Source organism: Ochotona curzoniae, unplaced genomic scaffold (genome assembly GCF_017591425.1).
Source record: "Ochotona curzoniae isolate NIBS_2020 unplaced genomic scaffold, NIBS_Ocur_1.0 contig_1302, whole genome shotgun sequence".
In the NCBI taxonomy this organism is placed as follows: domain Eukaryota; kingdom Metazoa; phylum Chordata; class Mammalia; order Lagomorpha; family Ochotonidae; genus Ochotona; species Ochotona curzoniae.
Genome location: NW_024465035.1, coordinates 8,173,738 through 8,193,168, shown reverse-complemented (window position 1 = coordinate 8,193,168; position 19,431 = coordinate 8,173,738). Strand labels below are relative to the sequence as shown.

At 44.3% G+C, this 19,431-nt stretch overlaps 1 protein-coding gene across 5 annotated transcripts in view; it reads right to left on the bottom strand.

Annotated features, from left to right (window-relative positions):
* The window catches only part of KAT2B (lysine acetyltransferase 2B), an 83,090-nt gene that overhangs the window by 39,935 nt on the left and 23,724 nt on the right, over positions 1–19,431 (bottom strand). For all 5 annotated transcript variants that reach the window (XR_005881930.1, XM_040963518.1, XM_040963535.1 and 2 more), the window contains exons 2-3: positions 19,147–19,273; positions 4,568–4,713 (exon numbers count right to left, since the gene is read on the bottom strand). Coding sequence is in view for 4 of the 5 variants with exons in the window: in XM_040963518.1 (XP_040819452.1) it covers positions 4,568–4,713; positions 19,147–19,273 (273 nt within the window). In the remaining variant the exon portion in view is untranslated. The remainder of the gene's footprint in view (positions 1–4,567; positions 4,714–19,146; positions 19,274–19,431) is intronic.

Genomic DNA, 19,431 nt, shown 5'->3' with positions numbered 1-19,431 from the left:
ACACAGTTCTCTCATCTGGGCATCCCTAAATAAGTGGGAGTGGTAGCCAGGTCCTGATACTTCACTTCCTTTCCCCTTCTCCCCGTTTCTGGCTTCCCACCAAGCCACAGGCCTGATGAACGCACAACCACTGCACGGTGTGCACATGCGCACTTCGGGTCTGCAGGTGTGCTGAAGCTCAGGAGGGTCCTGCTCAAAATCGCTTCAACACCGGGGTTCCACTCTGCACGCATTAGGCTGGAACAGGCAGTAACCACGGCTCTTTACAAGTCCGCAGGGCAGGATGGCACAACGGTTCAGCTGGCTAATTCCGTCTTTGTAGAAGTCTGCAGGGCTCCCAACTGGCAGCCTTCACTATTGCGGTCTTTTTTCATTTCCCCTCTGTCCACAGAACACAAGCCAAGTATTCTGGCATCTCTATGCCCACAAAACAAAAACACTGCTCTTAATTCCCACCCCTGGAATTTAAAGCCTTCAAAGAGCAAATATCAGACAGAAAAGGGAACACAGAGACACTTAACAAGCAAACTGAGCTGAGAACACATGTGACATTTTTTACAGTCAAGCTCTGCTTCAATCTTGTAACCTTCAGACGCAGGTCAGCTGCAAAATGGCCACATATTGATCAAGTCCCATCTTGCCCTTTCTTTTATCCACTTATTGCCTTTTCAGTGGAAATAAAACACAGCAATCGCTGTCTCAGAAGTTAACAAAAATGGATGAACTCCTGAGGCTGAAGATGTCCCTGTGTGACCTCAAAGCCGCCTCACGTACCAACACAAATGATGAGCTTGAGGCATTTGACTGCATTGTGCCCACACCTGCTAAAAGTAAATCTGCAATAAAGACAAATTACAGCGTATGTATTTACGATATATAAATTAAATTACCTATAAAATTATTTACAAAATTGTCAAATCATTCTGGCTATAGTTAAAGCACTTTGAGAACTCAGCAAATTGTAGGTTTCCAGTAGAGACTCATTAATAGTTGAGCAAATGTTCAAACTTAGCTTCTTCAACTACAAAATGATGGAATTTGGATTTTTTTTTTTTATTAATAGCAGCATGCTTTTGCACCCCTATTTTTTCCATTCTATTTTCTCATTTAGTTCTCCCAATATCCTTTTAAAGTAGGTGTTACTGTTGCATATATATACTATTTCCTTATAGATGAGTAAATCAAAGTATAATAACTTGCCAAAGGTTACACTGAGTAGCTGATGGAACCAGGCCTCAGAGCCAGTCAGCGGGGCTCCAGCACCCCATTGGCAGGCACTACAGTTATACTTCAGCTGTAGGAAGCAACTTGATAATGGATTTACATTCAACTACTAAGATTTAACTTTTAATGCTACTAAAATTCCATCTTACAATTTTTGCCACATATGAAATATAGGAGCTGTCTTTCACAAGCTAAGGAAGGGTTAATTTATCACTCATCTGCTCAAAGAATGATTGGAGATGGGGGAAATGCTAAATATTTTGGGTTGTGTCTCCACAAATATATCTGAACTGTTATTCAGAAGGTGGTAGAGAGAGAGAGTGGTGGGTAAAGAAAAAGAGGGGAATGTAGTTGAAAGCAAAGCAAAACTCTCTGACTTTTCTAGTTGGTTCTAAAACAAGAGGAGACTGACAGGAGGAAAACGTTGACACCACCCTAGCTCCCCACAGGGTGCGGGGACCTGGGGGAGCTGCGGGGAGCTGCGGGGAGCTGCGGGGAGCTGCGAGGAGCTCTGCTCCAAGACAAACAGCAGCAGCAGTCAGGAACATCAAAATTTTTTTTTTCAACCAAGATCTTTTTCCAAAGAAGCTCTAAATAGCACAAATCTGCCAAGGTTCCATGTGGATGACTCAGGCCGCATAGCCATGTCAACGAATCGTCACCCAGAGTAGTCCAGCGCGCGCTAACAACTGCAACGAACCCAGCTGTTCCCTGCGACTTCCTCTCCTTCTCTCTCTCCCTTTTAGATTAATATCTCTAATGATGCCCCAAACACATACACATAAATACACATACACGCGCATTTATATAATTCTTCCTTCTCCTTCTTTGTGTCCTATCCATCCAAAATTCAACAACAACAACAAAACATTTCATTAGTTGCAACAGACTAAAATCGGTAAGAAACAAAACAAGAAATTTAAGGATTAAAAAAAGAAAAGCAACAGGAATAAGGTACAAAATTTGCAATGAGACTGCTAGCAGCCACGGCAAAAGGAATGGGAATTTCAGCTTTTAGCTGTCATATTAAAATGAAGTACAGTACCTCTGGAAAGAGGCAAACTTTTCCTTGCAGTAAGTTCTGAGTGTTGTTGGTTTTTTAATGTCCTTGTAAGACAATACGGGGCCTTTGTGATGGTTCTGCTACCTAATCCTCCACCTCCAAGCACCAGCATCCCATTTGGGCACTGGTTCCTGTCCTGGCTGCTCCACTTTCCATGCAGCTCCCTGCCTGTGGCCTGGGAAAAGCAGTACAGGATGGCCCAAAGTCTTGGGACCTTGCACCTATATGGGAGACCCAAAGGAGGTTCCTGGCTCCTGGTTTCAGATCAGCTCAGCTCTGGCCATTGCAGCCATTTGGGGATGGAATATCTTTGTCTCTTCTCTCTATAAATCTGTCTTTCCAAAGGGGGTGAGGGGGAAAGAGTAATACAATACAGCAGAATGTGCAATGCCTTTAACAGCAAGTGTTTTTTTTTTTTTCTTTGCTATTCTTTATGGAGAGTCTTTCATAAAATCAGTTTTTTAACAACTGGAAAGTTTCTATCCTTTCCCACTGCCAATTTCCCCCTACAGTGGTTGTCCCTGGCTAGAATCAGAAAAGAGACATTATGGTAAGACAGTGGAACATGTCAGGTAGAGCCCTGAAGAGGCAGTTGTTGTAGCAATAATCACCACAACAGCCTTGGCAAGTCTGGAGTCCTCCTCCTGAGGCACAGAAGGACTTGGGGTCACATTCCCTCCGCCTTGCTCACAGGGATCCAACCACAGATCTGCTTGCTGTGTCAGTACTGCCTCCAGCTCATCTGCTGCACAACCTGGATGCTTTGTTCATTGTCTCCCTTTTCTGCTGACCTACAGGCTCCTATATTAGTGCCACACAGAGTGGGTGCGCAATAATACACATATTGGGTGTATGGAAGGAAATCTGTAAAGATATATAAGATATTCGACTTTGAGGCAGACATCATGGCACAACGGGTTTAAACGACTGCTTGCCATGTTGGCACCTATCTGAGCACAGTTTAAGTTCAATCAAGCGCTCTACTAATGTACCTGGTAAGGTGGTGGAAGAAGGCCCAGGTAAGGTGCTCCCTACCTCCCACATGAGACACCTGGATGAAATTCTTGGTCAGACTTTGGTCTAAGCAACCATAGTGGCCATTTGGGGGGATGGACCCGCAGATGGAAAAAATCTATCTCTCCCTCTATCACTCTTTCAAATAAATAACTTTCTTTTTTTTTTTAAGATTTTATTTTTATTATTAGAAAGTCAGATATACAGAGAGAGAGAGAGAGAGAGGAAGTTCTTCCGTCCGATGATTCACGCCCTAAGTGAGCGCAATGGGTCGATACTATGCCGATCCGAAGCCAGGAGCCTCTTCCGGATCTCCCACGCGGGTGCAGGGTCCCAAAGCCTTGGGCCGTCCTCGTCTGCTTTCCAGGGCCACAGGCAGGGAGCTGGAAGGGAAGCGGGGCTGCCGGGACTAGAACCGGCGCCCATATGGGATCCCGGGCATGCAAGGCGAGGACCTTAACCACTTGCGCCACCGCACCGGGCCCCCAAATAAATAACTTTCTAAAACAGACATTCCACTTTGCAGGAAGCAGGAATTATTTTTCCCAATCATTATTCTGAGGTATGTAACTATAATAATTAATGGAAACATTTAAAATATAGACTATGCTATTCAAATAAAGTATCAAAGAATCAAATTACTCTTAAAATCCTGGCAGGATTTTATCTTATGTTTCTGGAAGTCAGAAGAAGGCGAAAAACAAAACAAAACAAACAAAACTACGTCTATTTAAGTATAGAGTGGGCAAGTATTTCAAAAGTTGAGAAAAGGTGTGCATGTAGAATTTATTGCAGCTATACAAAAATATCAAAATGCATCAGAATACAATCAGCAAGAAAAGATTCGGGGTTTTTTTTTTTTTCTTTTTTACTAGAAAAATGATACAGACTTCAGATTCATGCAAATACCAGTAAATTATGTCATGAGTGCCGAAGTGAAGCTTAAGGATGACTGCTTCCTAAAATTAAGATCACATTTTGGATTCTGTTTCAAAGCTTTCTCTGAACTTGAAATATTTGCCTAACTAACCACAAAATAAGTCATATATTTAACCTCTCATGGATACAAAGGCTCTCAAGGAAAGTGACATACGTGCTCATTTTAAAGGCCCAACTCTGAAGAAAGGCAATGCTTCAGCAATTCCTGGAGGCAAAAAATGCATCTCGAATCTACAGCCCTCACATCAGCCGGCATATGGATTTGGAAGATATCTGAACAATTAGAGAGGGAAAAAAAAAAAAACCCTTAAAATACTAAAACCTCACCTTAAATAAGTAGAAATAAACTTGTTTTGTATCTGCATCTTCCTCCTTGTGGACACAGGTAAAGAGATACTCCACATCCAACACGATCCCCAGGAGTCTGTTCATTTCTTCTTCGGACACGTTCTCCAGGTGGGAGACGTGAGCGGCTGAAGGCGGGATCAAAAGAGCACAGGTGAGCAGTCAAGTGGCAACCACAGGCGTTCCCTGCTTCAACGCCCATCAATCTAGCAGGCTGTACGATCAACACAGGGAACTTCCTGAGCTCCTGTTAAGACTGAAGCCTTCTCATCAAACACACTTACAACTAAGTTGCGTCTCACCATCTCCATCTAACACTACAAAGATGCCAGTAGCTAAGGCACTCCAAAAAATGCGTATCGAAAGAATTGGAACTTAGAGCACCAAGTCTGCTCATGATACATTCAAATTCTTCTGTTTCCATAGAAACAAATTCTTCACCATACCAAGATGCTTTCTATGGTCCTATGAGTCCTTTTCCTCTTAGGCTCTCTTACCAACACAAAATAAAACCTCACTTCATTATTGGGCCCGGTGCCACGGCTCAGTGGTTAGGTCCTTGCCTTGCATGCGATAAGATCTCATACGGGCACCAGTACCTGTCCCAGCTGCTCCACTTCCCATCCAGCTCCCTACCTGTGGCCTGGAAAAGCAGTACAGAATGGCCCAAAGCCTTGGGACCCTGCACCCACATGAGAAAGCTGGAAGGCACTCCCAGCTTCTGGGTTCAGACCAGCTCTGGCCCAGCCATGGCAGACATTGGGGAGTGAACAAGCAGACAGAATCTTTCTGTAAATCTGCCTGTCCAATAAAGACAAATACATCTAAAACAAAACAAAAACAAAAAAAGCTTTACTTTCCCTACATGAAAGACCCAAGGCCTGTCTTAGCTTGCAATTCAATGTCTCAAGCAAACTCCCAAACCTGCTTTTCTCCTTTTACTCTTGTCGTACTGTAATTTTCATAATCTGTCTGATGATCCTCTCCACGCTCATCCACCTGTCATTTCCCTTCCCCAAATCCAGTCCATCTTTCAAAGTTATCTCATTTAATCCTCTCATAGTTTCAAGGACTAGGCATTAATAATCCCATTTTATAGTTGCAGAAACTGAGGTACAGAGAGGTTAAATACTGTTTCATCAAATACCACCTGCCATCAAGTTACAGGAAGGACCTGAAAGTGAATTTGCTTGATCAAATGCTAAAGGTCTTAAAAATGTACTTTTGTTAACTGCTGAACTTCAAGTCCTTTTTCCCTTGGAATGGAATTTCTAACTGAGCCATGCAATAATTAATCACCGGGCTTGGGAACGAGTCTTTCATTCCTGTTATTTCCAGCACCAGTCACCAAGGCTTACTGTGTAACATTAGCCAGCCCTTCAAGAGCGTTCCTCTTTGGTGTTGTTGAGTGTGCCTGTTTAAAATTGCTGGACACAGAAGTACTTGCTTTGACTATGAAACAAAGACTGAAATATGCAGACAGCAAAGCAATGATCCTCAGCTTTTTAAGGGCTAATTGAATTGGAAGTCACTGAAAAAAAAAAAAAATATATATATATATATATATGCCATAGCCAGGGTAAGGGTCAATCTATTCCAGAGTCGGCAAGTGCGCCTGCCATATGGCCATCGTGCTCTGTCAAAAGCCTAAGACGGAGAGTACTAAAGCACTCCTTACCATAATTTCTTCCCTCCAAGGACCAGCAACTCCTCACCGTAACTTACTCTGCCAGTTACATGTCCCTCAAGAGTAGTCCTCTACCAAAACTACCAAAACTAGTGTAGAAATAATTTCGCTTGCCTGAGGTAAATGTTCTACACTGGATTTCAGTCTTTCCTCAACAGAATTAAATCTCAGTTGCCCATCCTTAGCCATCTTAGTGATTCACCCTTTATCAGCTATCTTTTCCTTACACTTTTTACTTTTACAAAAATGACTGATACATGATTGATGCACGGTGGCCAGCACTGATAGCAGTAAAGTGACTACCTGTAACCAGGACATCCCATATGAGCGCTTTCACATCCCAGCCACTCCTCTTCCCATCCGACTTCCTGCCACCGCTCTGGGAGGTGAGAGGATGGCCCTGCTACCCATGTGGGTTACCTGAATGAAGCTCTTGGCTCCAGAGTCTGGCCTGACCACTCAGTGCTGGCTGTTGTACCCATCCTGGGGAAGGGAGAGGAGGTGAAACAATGGATTTCAGATCTATTTCACTCCCCCAAATGATCAGGAAGGTCAAGGATGGGATAGGATGGAGCCAGAAGCCTGGAACTTCATCCGGGGCTCCCAAATAAGCAGTAGGGTCCCAAGTAACCAGGCCTTTCCCAGGCCAAGAAACAGTGAACAGTGATTCAAGCACTTGACTCCTGCCATGGGAGACCTAGATGGATTTCCTGGCTTCAACAATGACCCGGCAGGTCACGTTCAGGTTGTTTCGGACATGCATCAGCAAATGGAAGATTCTCTCTCTCTTTCCCGACATGTGCATGTGTTTGTATACTTACTCACACACATCACTTTGCCTTTCAATAAATTTTAAGAGGAAAGAAGAATAAAAAGGAAAAGGAGAGATGTCACAAATAAATAATCTCATGCTACATCTAAAGGAAATAGGGGAAAAAAAAGCTAAATTCAAAGCTAATAGAAGAAAGAACATTATCAAATAGAAAAGGGGAGAGTGATTATCTTGTTCAAAGAACATAAATAATTTACATCACAGAAGCATGTATGTATGTGGAAACTTAACAAATACCATCCAAATCTATCATTACTTCATATCTGACTAGATGTGGTTTTGTCATTTTCCAAAAGATACGTGAATTGGGGCTTCATCTGAGGTAGAATTTCTACCTGGTCACTTTTTTTCTTCAGAGGATGCAAAATTCTCCTTGAGGTCAATCTGAACTCTCTGGGAGACAAGCCTCATTCTGTACAAAGCTAGGGCAAAATTTTCACCAGTTTTCACATAAATAGGTTTTAAGAGGATTTATTTATTTGAAAGGTAAAGAAGGACTAAGAGTTCAATCCTCCACACACAGTGGTTCACTTCCTAAGTAAGCACAATGGCTGGGCTTGGGCAAGAGCAAAGCCAAGAACTAGCAACTCTTTCTGGGTCTCCCTCATGTATGCCAGAGGCCGCAGCTCTGGACTACCCTCCTGGCTTTGCCAAGTGCATCAGCAGTGTGCCAGAGTGGAAGCAACAGCCAAAGATCAAGCCTGCACTGTATGAGATGCTAGCAACACAAGTATCGGCGACACCTGTGGTGCCGTAATGCCAGCTCTTTCCTTGGAAAATTTTCATCCGTGTCTAGTGACAACCCATGAAAGCAATCAATATAGAATAGAATGTAAATTCTTTCAGATTCTTCAAGGATGTAAAACTTCAGTTAAGGCATACAGTGGGTCAAACTCAGAAAAGTAGACATGAGCTACTTTTAAAACCAGCTGCTCTGACTGAAACAGAGGTAAAAGCTCCTACTTCTCCTGCCCATGCTAGATTTCCACTTTGAAAGCTGGCGTGTAGAACCATCTGCCTGCGTATTCTGAAGAGCAGACTACATTAACGCTAAGATGCTGAAGTGAACCCAGGGAAGCTCGCTTCCTTCTGACTCTGCCCATAGAGAAAGTGCTGTGAGAAACCTGACTTAGGAAGGGGTAGAGAAGTGGACATGCAGGACTGAAACTGAAGCAGCCAGAATTCCCCAGAAGGGAGGAAGGAAGTTCTGCAGGAAGTTTTGTTTTGTTTTAAATTGGGATCACCCCTTTGTGGTAAAGCAGCAAAGGCAGGGCTGGAGTGGAGGACTGCACATTGAGGGAGGGAGAGGATGTCACAGGAGGAGGGCAAAGCTTCCAGGAATAAATTATGAGGCGAGGGAAGATCAGGTGTCAAGGGAAGGGTGTGGAATAACTGCTTGAGACGGGACAAAAGAACTCTACAAATCCGTGTGAGATGCACAGTAAAAACCACAGGCGTGTGCCCGAGGATGTCCAAGGCGGTCCACCACCGTTGGAAACCAGGGCCTGACTAACGCAGTTCTCAGCCTTTTCTCTCACCATATCCACATCTCCAACAACCTCTCCTCAAACCCCATTCATCCCCACTCCCACTTAGAACCCACGACCACCATAGCACAGGTGCAGCACCATCACACCAGGTTTAGACACTGGAATCAGACTCCTCAGGGCCCTTCTCAAAGGCAGCACCCTCTTGTTACCCTTGCTTCTGTCGCAGGTTCCAGCTCTCCTCCTTCGGCATCCTTCCCCATCAATGCATCATCAGCCACACTCACTCACTTCAGTCGCTGCTCTGCTCTTTCCTAGCTAACATGGTCTTCAAGAGCTCCAGCCTGAAGTACAGAGAGGAGTGACTGTTCTCCTGGCCACCAGGGTAGTCCTACTAAAGCACCATTTTCCTCAAACTACCACACCTCTACCAAATCCAAAGACTGCACCTCACTCTACATACTGACCTCACTTAGTCATTTAATCTTTCCCCGGGTTTAGGAGCTCACCCTTGCCAAAATATGGGGGGTAGCTCATGATTAGTGCAAAGCTAAACTATTTCCCATACTGAAAATCAACCCAAAGAAATGCCTTGTTAGTAGAAGCCTTTATATTTTCTAAAGAAGACTATTTGAAGCGATTGCTTCTGTCTCTTCTCCTCTCAGTATACCTGAATTCGCAACAAAAATAAGTAAATCTTTAAAAAAAAATTCCTTCTTCATTAGTTTTATTCATCTATGCAAGTTTTTATTTATTCCTTTGAAAGGCAGATTGATTTAAAAAAAAAAAAAAAAGAGGAGATTTTTCATCTACTGGTTCACTCACCAAAGGCCAGCAATAGCTAAAAATGAGCCAGCAAAAGCCGAGAACCCAGAATCCCATCCACACTGAGGGCAGAAACCCAAATATCTGGAGCACCATCTGCTGAGTTCCCAGGCGCATTAGCAAGAAGCTGACAGTAAGCCAAAAGGCCACTCTCACAGGACACATAGTGTCCCAAGTCACGACAACCCCACCCATGTTCAAGATGTAAAACACTGCTATGAAATGTGAAAATATGAAAATATCATAAAAGACACAACAGGGAAAAGCCTGAGGAACTAGTCCAGATTTAAGATGAATAAAGAGATGTGACAGCTACAAGCATATGGGATGCTAGACTGGGCGCTTAAAGGATAGGAAAATACACTGAAAAGAACATTTTTGGGTCAACTGTCAAGATCAGAATATATATAATACATGATGTAAGAATTACATGCGTGTTAAACTTACCTCTGTTCTTCAATGAACTGAGGTTATGTGAGAGAGTATCCTGATTTTTAGGAAATATGCTCATGCGTTGGAATATTTAGGGGAAAGGACTGCAGGCTATTTTCATATAGTTTAGGAAAAACAAGTACATGCATAGAAACTCACATATGTATATATGACAATATGCAAATGACAAAGCAAATTGGAGAGATACCAACAAATAAATCTGGGAAACATATTTGAAATATTATTCATTATTCTCTTCATAACTGTTACATAAGGTGCAAATTACCAAAAAAAGTCTTTAAAAAGTAATTTTCCCATCTGATTTTGGCAATCCAATGTAAAGGATCCTGCTTTTATTTCAAACAAGAGCATGCTGCAAAGTGTCAACGTTAACTACCAACACTGGCTAATCCTTGGTGGGCGGGGACAATCCCTGTCTGCTGGGGTCCATCTGGTGAAGGGCAGGCAAGGTTGAAGACGGGCAAGTCAGAGCCTTGGGGAGACTCTGCTCTCTTGACATCTCCCCAGGACAGCGTGCCATGGCCCATTTCACGGCTGCGTCCGACCCACATCCAGCGTGGCGCTCAGGGGCCTGCCTGTGGCTGCTGCCAAGAAGCACACTGCACCTGCTTCTTTACAGCAGGAAGTACACTGAGCCCCGTGCCCCTCGTTAAGCTCTGGCTCCCTGTACCACCAGCCTGCACTTCGCATGCAGACGGCTTGCCGGTCCTCACACACCTGCAGTGTATACATGCAGCAGCTGGGGAGGCAGCCAGCATGTCCCTACACCTGCACAATGGAAACAAACATCACAAACTATGCAAGACTTGTAAGCTGCTCAAATACACTTTTTGCTCATGGGAATTTGGGGTCAAGGCTTAATCAGTGCAGCAGAGCCTGTTGAACCATTGTGTAAAAGGTTTATTATTTAAAGCTGGCTTCATCTTTCATAATCTCAAGTATACAGGGCCCAGTGTGGTAGCCTAGTGGCTAAAGTCCTCGCCTTGCATCCCATATGGGCTCTGGTTTTAATCCTGGCAGCACTGCTTCCCATCCAGCTCCCTGCTTGTGGCCTGGGAAAGCACTGGAGGATGGGTCAAAACCTTGGCACTCTGCACCTGGGTAGGAGACCAGAAGGAGGCTTTGAATGGGCACAACTTGGGCCACTGCGGCCACTTAGGGAGTGAATCATGGGATGGAAGATCTTCCTCTCTTTCTCTCCTCCTCTCTGTATATCTGACTTTGCAATAAAAATAAGTAAATCTTTAAAAACAAAAAGGAGTAAGAGTTCATTAGATGAGTGTTGTCCAACTGAAATGTAATTTAAACCACATATATAAACCAGTAGTTACATTAAGAAGGTAACAGAAACAGATGAAATTAATTAACTTTTATACCAAAGAATTATAATTTAAACATGCACTTAATATCAAAGATGATTAATATATATATTCTTTTGTCATGGTATGTTTCAAAACTGCATTTTATGGTTACAGCACGCCTCAACTCAAGCCAGGCATGTTTCAGGTGCTGGATAGCCAAATGAGGCTACAGGCTACTGGGTAAGACAGTGCAAGTGTCATTACACAATGCGAACACTCCTCCTCAAATAAATGCAGCCACTCCTCTCCTTCGCATTACTGACCGCATCAAACACTTATCAATGAAGGAATAAACTCAATTATGTTCATAGAACTAGACACAGCCATCAAGAGAAAAAGTCAGCGTTGATCACAGTTTAGTACAGAAGACCAACCAGGGTATATCATTATGGTTACATAATAAGGAACATTGCAATAAAGCTGCAAGAAGGCTGCATTCTGTCTGCAATGCCCTGAAGCAGTCAGACCCGAGGCATGAGCTAGATTCCCTGACAGAAAAAAAGGACTCCTGCAGAGGGTGTGGGTCACCCGATCGAAAGCCCAGGTGCAGGGAAGCTCAGAGAGGACCAGAGGGCATGGTTCTGCCTGATGGCCAACACTGAATGCGAATGACGAGGGAAAGGCCGAGAGGCCTCCCTGTCCTCCACGCTCAGCTTCGGACCGGATCACTATGAGGATGGTCGCTCGCTCAGGGACTTCAGCACAGGAACGCGATCCAGACTCCATCACAGCAAGCGGGAAAGCCAGATATGCAACAGTGGACACAGGCATGCCAAGAGTTGCCACACACATGACCAAGGGCAAAAGAGAAAAGGCTAAATTAAAGAAATGTGACAGGGATGCATCTTGTGGGGGAATCAGCAGTCTCATGACAGAGCAAGCTGGATTCACTAAGATCAAGTACAGCAGGGAAAATACTGCTGATGTTAGCTTTTTAAAAAAAATTTTTTATTCATTTTTTTGGTGGAAAGTTAGATCTACAAAGAGAAGGAGAGACAGGAAGATCCTTCATCTGCTGGTTCATTCCCCCAAGTAACTACAGTGGCCAGAGCTGGGCCGAACCAAAGCCAGGAGCCAGGAGCTTCTTCCGGGATTCCTGTGCAGGTGCAGGGTCCCAAGGTTTTGGCCCATCCTCCACTGCTTTCCCAGGGCACAAGCAGGGAACTGGATGAGAAGTGGAGCAGCTGGGATACCATCCAGGGCCCCCAGAGCCCATACTGGATTCCAGCGCATGCAAGGTGAGGACTTTAGCCACTAGGCTACTGCGCCGAACTCCAATGTTAACTTTTAAACTCCTTTGTCCCAGACTCACAGTTCATGACAGCTCAGAAACTGGCACCTAAAAGGTCACATCAGTGAACAAGGGACACCCAGGGCCCAGAGGAATACTGACTGGGTCCAGGTGGCAGAGTACAGGTGTCAGTGGGAACTGAGGGCCAATCCACTAACAAAAGCTGATATTGGACTTCCCTTTTACAGGTTCCCCTCGATGCTCCAACATAAAACCTCAAGTCATGCTTCCAAAATTCTTTTCCTAAATGTCTCCCAATAACATGCTTAAACAATCGGTCTTTTTTTTTTTTTTTAACATCTCTGCCTTTTAGGACTGCCACACTCGGTGGGAACCCCAAGCAGAGACTCTCCTATCACACCACCCAGGCCTGCACAAGAGAAGGAACATGGAGCTGACAGAGCCAAAACAAAGAGAAAAATAAAGACTCACACTGGAACTTGGGTATATGGGAGTCCTTTCAGAAGCAACACACAAGCCCACATTCAAGTCTAACTTAGCAAGGCACCCCGATTCCCTGGTCACTATTTACCGTGCCAGCCATGTCTGCATGCCAGTTTTTTTCCTGTCTAATCCGTAAAGCTTTCCTCACCTCCCAACTGCAGAACCAGACAGAAGATGCTTTTCTCATGCCACCTGACTCTCATGAAGTTGAAATAACCAAGCTTTTCTCGTCCCAGTGGACCTGACTCGTGTAGTGACTGGGCTCGCTGGTCAGCAGGCAAGGACCTTCTAGATCTGAGAGGGCAATTCAATGTTCAGTCTATGCAAATGCAGACGAGACAAAAGAAATGTGTGTTTGATCCAATAACTTGCCTAAGTAATTTTTAAAAAGATTTAATTTAGTTATTGAAACGCAAAGTGATAGAAAAAAATAAATGACAAAAAAAAGAAAGAAATCTATTTACGGGTTCACTCCCCAAGTGGCCATCCTGGTTGGAGGTAAGCCAGGTTTGACAGGAGCCTGTAACATCATTGATTACGCTTAAACAATGGGTTTAATATCGTTGTTTTTCTTATCTGCCTTTGAGGACATGACTGCGCATGCGCAGGAGGAGTCCCGGGTTGACAAGTTCATTTTACACTACCCAGGCATGCGCAAAAGAAAGAACAGAGCATGCGCGCCTGTGTCCCGTGCACGCGCGCGCGCACACACGCACACTATTAAAAACACAGAGTAACTCTGCAATTCTGGATCCTGGGCTCTCTTCTTCCGTCTTCAGAAGCAGGACAGCTGGGATTCCACCTGGCACACCAATATCGGATGCAGGCAACACAAGCAGTGGCTTCTTCTGCTCCACCACCACACTGATCCCTCCCTTAATAACCCACTTTAAACTCATACTACTCCAGAAACAATTTCTAGGGTGATGGTTAAAACTAGTTCTTTGTTCTTCAAATATTTCTATTGGAAACAAAAAAGTAAGCAGAGGTCATAAAAGATCACCAATTTCCACAACTGAACATATTGCTGGGTGTGCACACACACCACTCACACAGGTGATAACATCTAAAAACAGTCAGAAAGTTTCTACATAAAACTGTAAAATAAGTTAGCACTACTGAGAACGAACTGCCCCTACAAAGCCTGCGAAACACTGAAGAGAAAGAACAATCGAGACTTATCTGAGAAGCTTCCAGACTTAGTTATTATTCTTATCTCCCACAGCCAACAGGCGTGCGAGATGGATACACGTGCGAGATGGGTACACGGGGTCTGTTTCAACTCCAACTTCTGCAGTAAACTGTACAGTCCTTTGTTCTTTATGTTCCTTATCTATTTCTAGAAAGGTCTTTATTAAAATTAATAAGTAGCATTCTTTTCAGGGCTTCTGTCTCTAACAATGGCTGTAACCAATCAATGGCCGTAAGTTCACTGTTGCCTACCCAAAGTCCACCATCTGAGGCCAACCCAATGTACATTCACTAGGACATGAGAAGTACATACAAATGCCAACCAGTTCACAGGGCCTGTTTATTTCCATGGATATTGGCAGAATTTCATGGGTATTATTATTTGAAACAGTTCAGGGAAAAGGACTTCAACATGACAATAGAAATTCCAATTGTATTCTGACCCCAAAAGTCTGTGGTTTTCTCTTTTGTCTCTTCCCCTCTCTCTGTCACTCTGTCTTTCAAATAAATAAATACATTATTTAAAAGCAAAAAAAAAAAAAAAAGGAACTTAAAATTTAAGAAACTTAAAATTTAAGAAAGGAAGAAAATAAGGAAAATATTTTTTAAACATCTAGAATTTCATTGCTGTGAGAAGTAACCACAGTCAGCAAGCCAACATCTGTCCTTCTATACCTTGGCTTTTTGATGAAGAGTTATTTATTTGAAAGAGTGACACCTGAGAGGGATGCCAACCCTACAGGTGGCAGCTTAACCCACTGTGCTACAGTGCCAGTCCCTAGACCTCATCTTGATTCTCCTACTTCACCCCACGTATCCCCTCGTCTGGCTGTCCTCTAGCCTTCATAACACCCTTCCCATTGCACCAGCAGATTTAAGTGTTTCCTTGAGTTTCTATGTGCCAGTCCAGAAAATCATCAGAATCAAGACAGTGACCAGGGAACTTTAATCTAGAGAGCGCAGGTCAGAAGCACAGGTGGCAGGGTGGGACTTGCAACTGGCCTCTGAAGAGAGGGCTTTTGTGGAGAGAGTGCACCCTCCAACTGGAACGGAACGGACTGGGTAAGACATTATCTGGTATTCACCAGGCTGGAGAATCCTGGGGACCTCATGACAGAAGGCTTCTATGTTGAGTGAAGGCAGAGAAATAGAGACCTGGCCCTTCCTCTGTCAGATCACATTCGCTGAACCGCTACCGCAGGATTAAGCATGTGAAAGATGAGTGCCGTTCCTCGCTCAGAATCGCTGCACCTGTGAAGGGCCTGTCCTCCACGGCCTCACAAGGTCAAACAAGCCAATCAGATCCCCTCCTCCGGGGATCAAACCCTGCACAAACACTCCGAGGCTGAACCACGCAGGGCCAGCCATTTCCACAGCAGAGACCCAAGGAACAGAACAAAAGCTGCTTTGCCATTGTTAACAAAACCTCATTCCCTTATTGTGTTCAATGCCTCGGAGCTACAGTACCCACTTGTAAACACCATTTTCCCACTTCGAGGGGACAAAGTTTAAAGCTGTTTGGAATCACAGAGCCTTGGCAGTATTGCAGTATTACTAACAATACAGCACAATGGACTTATGTATTGCAGCATTACTAACAATATCGCTTCTCAGCCTTTTGGCCAAGATCAAGTATAGCATTACTACCAACAGAGCACAATGGACTTATGGCTAGGTGTCACTCAAAAATGTCTGCGTGTGCTTGCTCATGTATTATTCCCAATGATTCTAGAAAATAGACAAAAACGGTCACCACACCCTCCCTCATCATGGTCTCCAAACCTTCCCCCCACCCCCGGGGGTCGGCAACGCACAATCACTGATTACAGCAGTCACAGCCCAGACCTGGTGCTGGCGGGAAGTACCAACTCGGCTGCTGACTGCACCCCGAGATGACCTGCCCCAATGTCATAACAAAACTACCGCAGACGGCGGACACCCTCCCGCTGCCATCATGTACCTGATGCCAACTCTACCACTCCCTGTGAGGGGAGAAAACGGGGAGTCAGCGCATCCCTGGGAACCCCTCCCCTTCCCCTAGCGCTCTGCCCAAAGCAGCACCCGTCCTTCTGGGAGATCCTACAGAGACAGGACCCAGACTCTCACAGTCGCACTTCACTCTAACGCATGCACCATCCCCGAGACAAGCATCACTTTGATGATAACTCTTACCCCCCAACTTTTATCCATGTCTCATCCCCAAATCCTTTAGTATGTTGCAGGACTCCATGACCCCCAACTATTTTTCAGAACAGAAAAAAACTGAGGCTCAGGAAGATTACGTCACACTGTCCTATATATACGCGCTGATTTTAGCACTGGGATTTGAAATTAAGCTGGTCAAGCCCTCAATTTAGTACTAAATTATAAAGCTTTGGACCAAATTGCTTTCAGACCCAGGTTCTGTTAATAGTGTAAGAATATTTTGGGGGGTCCAGGACAGTGGTGTAGCAGCCTCACCTTCCACCTGCAGCGCTGGTACTTGTCCCAGCAGCTCCACTTCCCATCCAGCTCCCTGCTAACGGCCTGGGAAAGCAGCAGAATATGGCTCAAGTTCTGGGCCCCTGCACGCACATGGGAGACCCAGAAGCAGCTCCTGACTCCCAGCTTGAGATCAGCCCAGCTCTGGCCATTGTGACTATTTGAAGAGTGAACTACCAAATGAAAAGAATCTGTCTTTCTTCTCTGTGTAACTCTGTCTTTCAAACAAAAATAAATAAATAAACCTTTAAAAAACAAGAAATTTTTGCAATAGAAACCACGTTTTATTTCTCAAATGGTCACACTGGATTTTATAACCGTCTTCAGCCAATTTTTCTCCTACATTTCGATATTTACACTTTCTTAATGTCATAAATAAGGTTACAATAACTGACCTTGTAGCTTAATTTAAGGACATATCTTAATGTGTTTAATAAACCTCTGGCATGGATTTACCAGGTCAAAGAACACGTACTCTTTTCCATTCTTCTGAACTGTGTATTGGCAAATAAAGGTATTTATTTCAAAACTTGTTTAAAAAAAATACAAAAGCAAACAAGGGTGGCTCTTTTTTTTGGCGGGGGGGAGTATTTTTATAGGAAATTCAGATACACAAGAGGAGGAAAGACAGAAAGGAAGAACTTCTGTCTATTGATTCACTCGCCTAGCTGCCGCAACAGCTGGAGCTGTGCCAATCTGAAGCCAGGAGTCAGGAGCCTCTTCCAGGTCTCCCACCCAGGTGTAGAGTCCCAAGGCTTTGGGCTGTCCTTGACTGCTTTCCCAGTCCACAAGCAGGGAGCTGGATGGGAAGTGGGGCTGCGGGGATTAAAACCAGCACCCATATGAGATCCTGGTGCATACAAGGCGAGGACTTTAGCCACTAGGCTACCATTTCAGGCCCAAGGTTGGCTCTCCCTTGTAAAACCTTTTTTTGTGCCCTGGGGAATTCATGTGCTTTTCTATACTCTGAAGAGACAGCCTGCTCAGCTAAGAAAGAAAGAAGATTCTGTTTTAAAATGTTAATTGATGTGGGATAATAGGATTTCCCAATCAACAGCAAATATAGCTCAAGCCCACAGCTTAAGGATTCTTGATCCCAGTTTTTAATTGCATCATATTTTCTGGGGCGAATCTGGGCTTGCAGCTTAACTGTGAAGACAGATAAACAATAAACAAAGACCATTCTAAGACTTCTGGAATCTCTCTTAGTACTGGCTACTTCAAAAGTCAGAGACTGGCTCACTGTAGCTGCTCAGCAACCCAATGATATTTTATCAGTCTGTTTACTTCTTTTCCGCTGGCACTATCTACCAGTACTTCCTGTTTCAAAAAGTTACTCCAGCCCAGTGACTTCCTGGGAAGCCCACATTATTTTTTTTTGCTCTATCAACAGGACAGAAGTGAAACACTCCACCATTGAGAACAAAAAAAAATCCCCACTCCAAATGATTAGGCGGAAGCCCGGGTGCACCAGAGCCATGCCCTTGTGACAAACGAGATGTACAGAGATGGGGTAAGTGAAGGCAGAAAAGTAAAATATTCAAAGACCCTCTATGAACTGCAATTTTAATATACAAAAAAAAAAAACTTGCCACTAACTGTATCTACTCAAAGGCACTTCAAGAGAATAATTTTTAAAAATGTCATCAATTTATTTGTGACAAAGAGAGACAAAGAACTCTCATCCACTGCTTCACTTTCCGAATACCCACAGGGTCAGGCCTGGAGTGAGGAACTGGGACCGTAATTCAAGTCTCCCAAACGAGTGGCAGACACCCAGTCCCTGCGCCTCACTGTTGCTTTGTAGGGTCTGCATCAGCAGGAAGCTGGGGGCCAGAGTCAAGCCCAGGTCCTCCACCGTGTGGTGAAAGCATGCCAACCTCACTGCCAGACCGAAGAGCTACTGCCCCCACCCTGCCCACCCCCCCAAAAAAAATAGTTCTTATCCTGAAACTTGTATCAGAGCACCGAACAACACACCAGTACAGTCCTGCTGAGAAGCTCAAGCACAGGAGCCTGCCATATTGACAAACAATTCCACACACACAGTGAAGAATTTCCAGATACAGGAAACAAATGAGCATGAAGAGAAAATGAAGCATTTCCAAAAAATGTTAAGGAAATCTTAATGATAGTTACTATTTTTAAACAAAGAACAAATCGGTAGAAGTTTCCACCCTGGGTTTAAAGGCCCCAAGATTTCCCGCAGCCTCATCCCACCATCAGAATGAATGCCAGGACACATTAGCAAAATCTACAGCTCAGTTGCCACATTGCACCTTATTTAGCAATCTCAAACCCAACCTATCTCATGTTGAAAAGCAGCATGACACACATAGGGCACCAAAGCAAGCAGTGCCCAGCCTGTCTCTCGCATGAAGCCTTCCCCAGCAAACTTCTGAGCCCAGAGAGGCTCTGAGAGTCGGCTTCGTAGAGAAATAAACCACCTTCAGCTTGGGTGGACCTCAGAATTCAGTCAGCCAGGATTCTGAGCCGACCATGAACTTACCTAGGGCATGGCTACAGCTCCGACAGGACTCTGTCAGGCTGACAATGATGTGCTGCAGGTCGGCTCTCGGGGGGGTGGGCGAGGGGTTGGGGTTCTTCCAGCCGTTACATTTACAGGACTCTTCAGCCTGCCGGAGGAATAGAAAGAGAACATTAGATAGCAGGCACCCAGGGCCTGAATGCATTACATGGGGACAATGTAACTAGCTTTATGATACCTACCTACGCCACAGTGCCAACCTGATCATATATATACATATCAGGGGAAAAAAAAAAAAACAGAGAA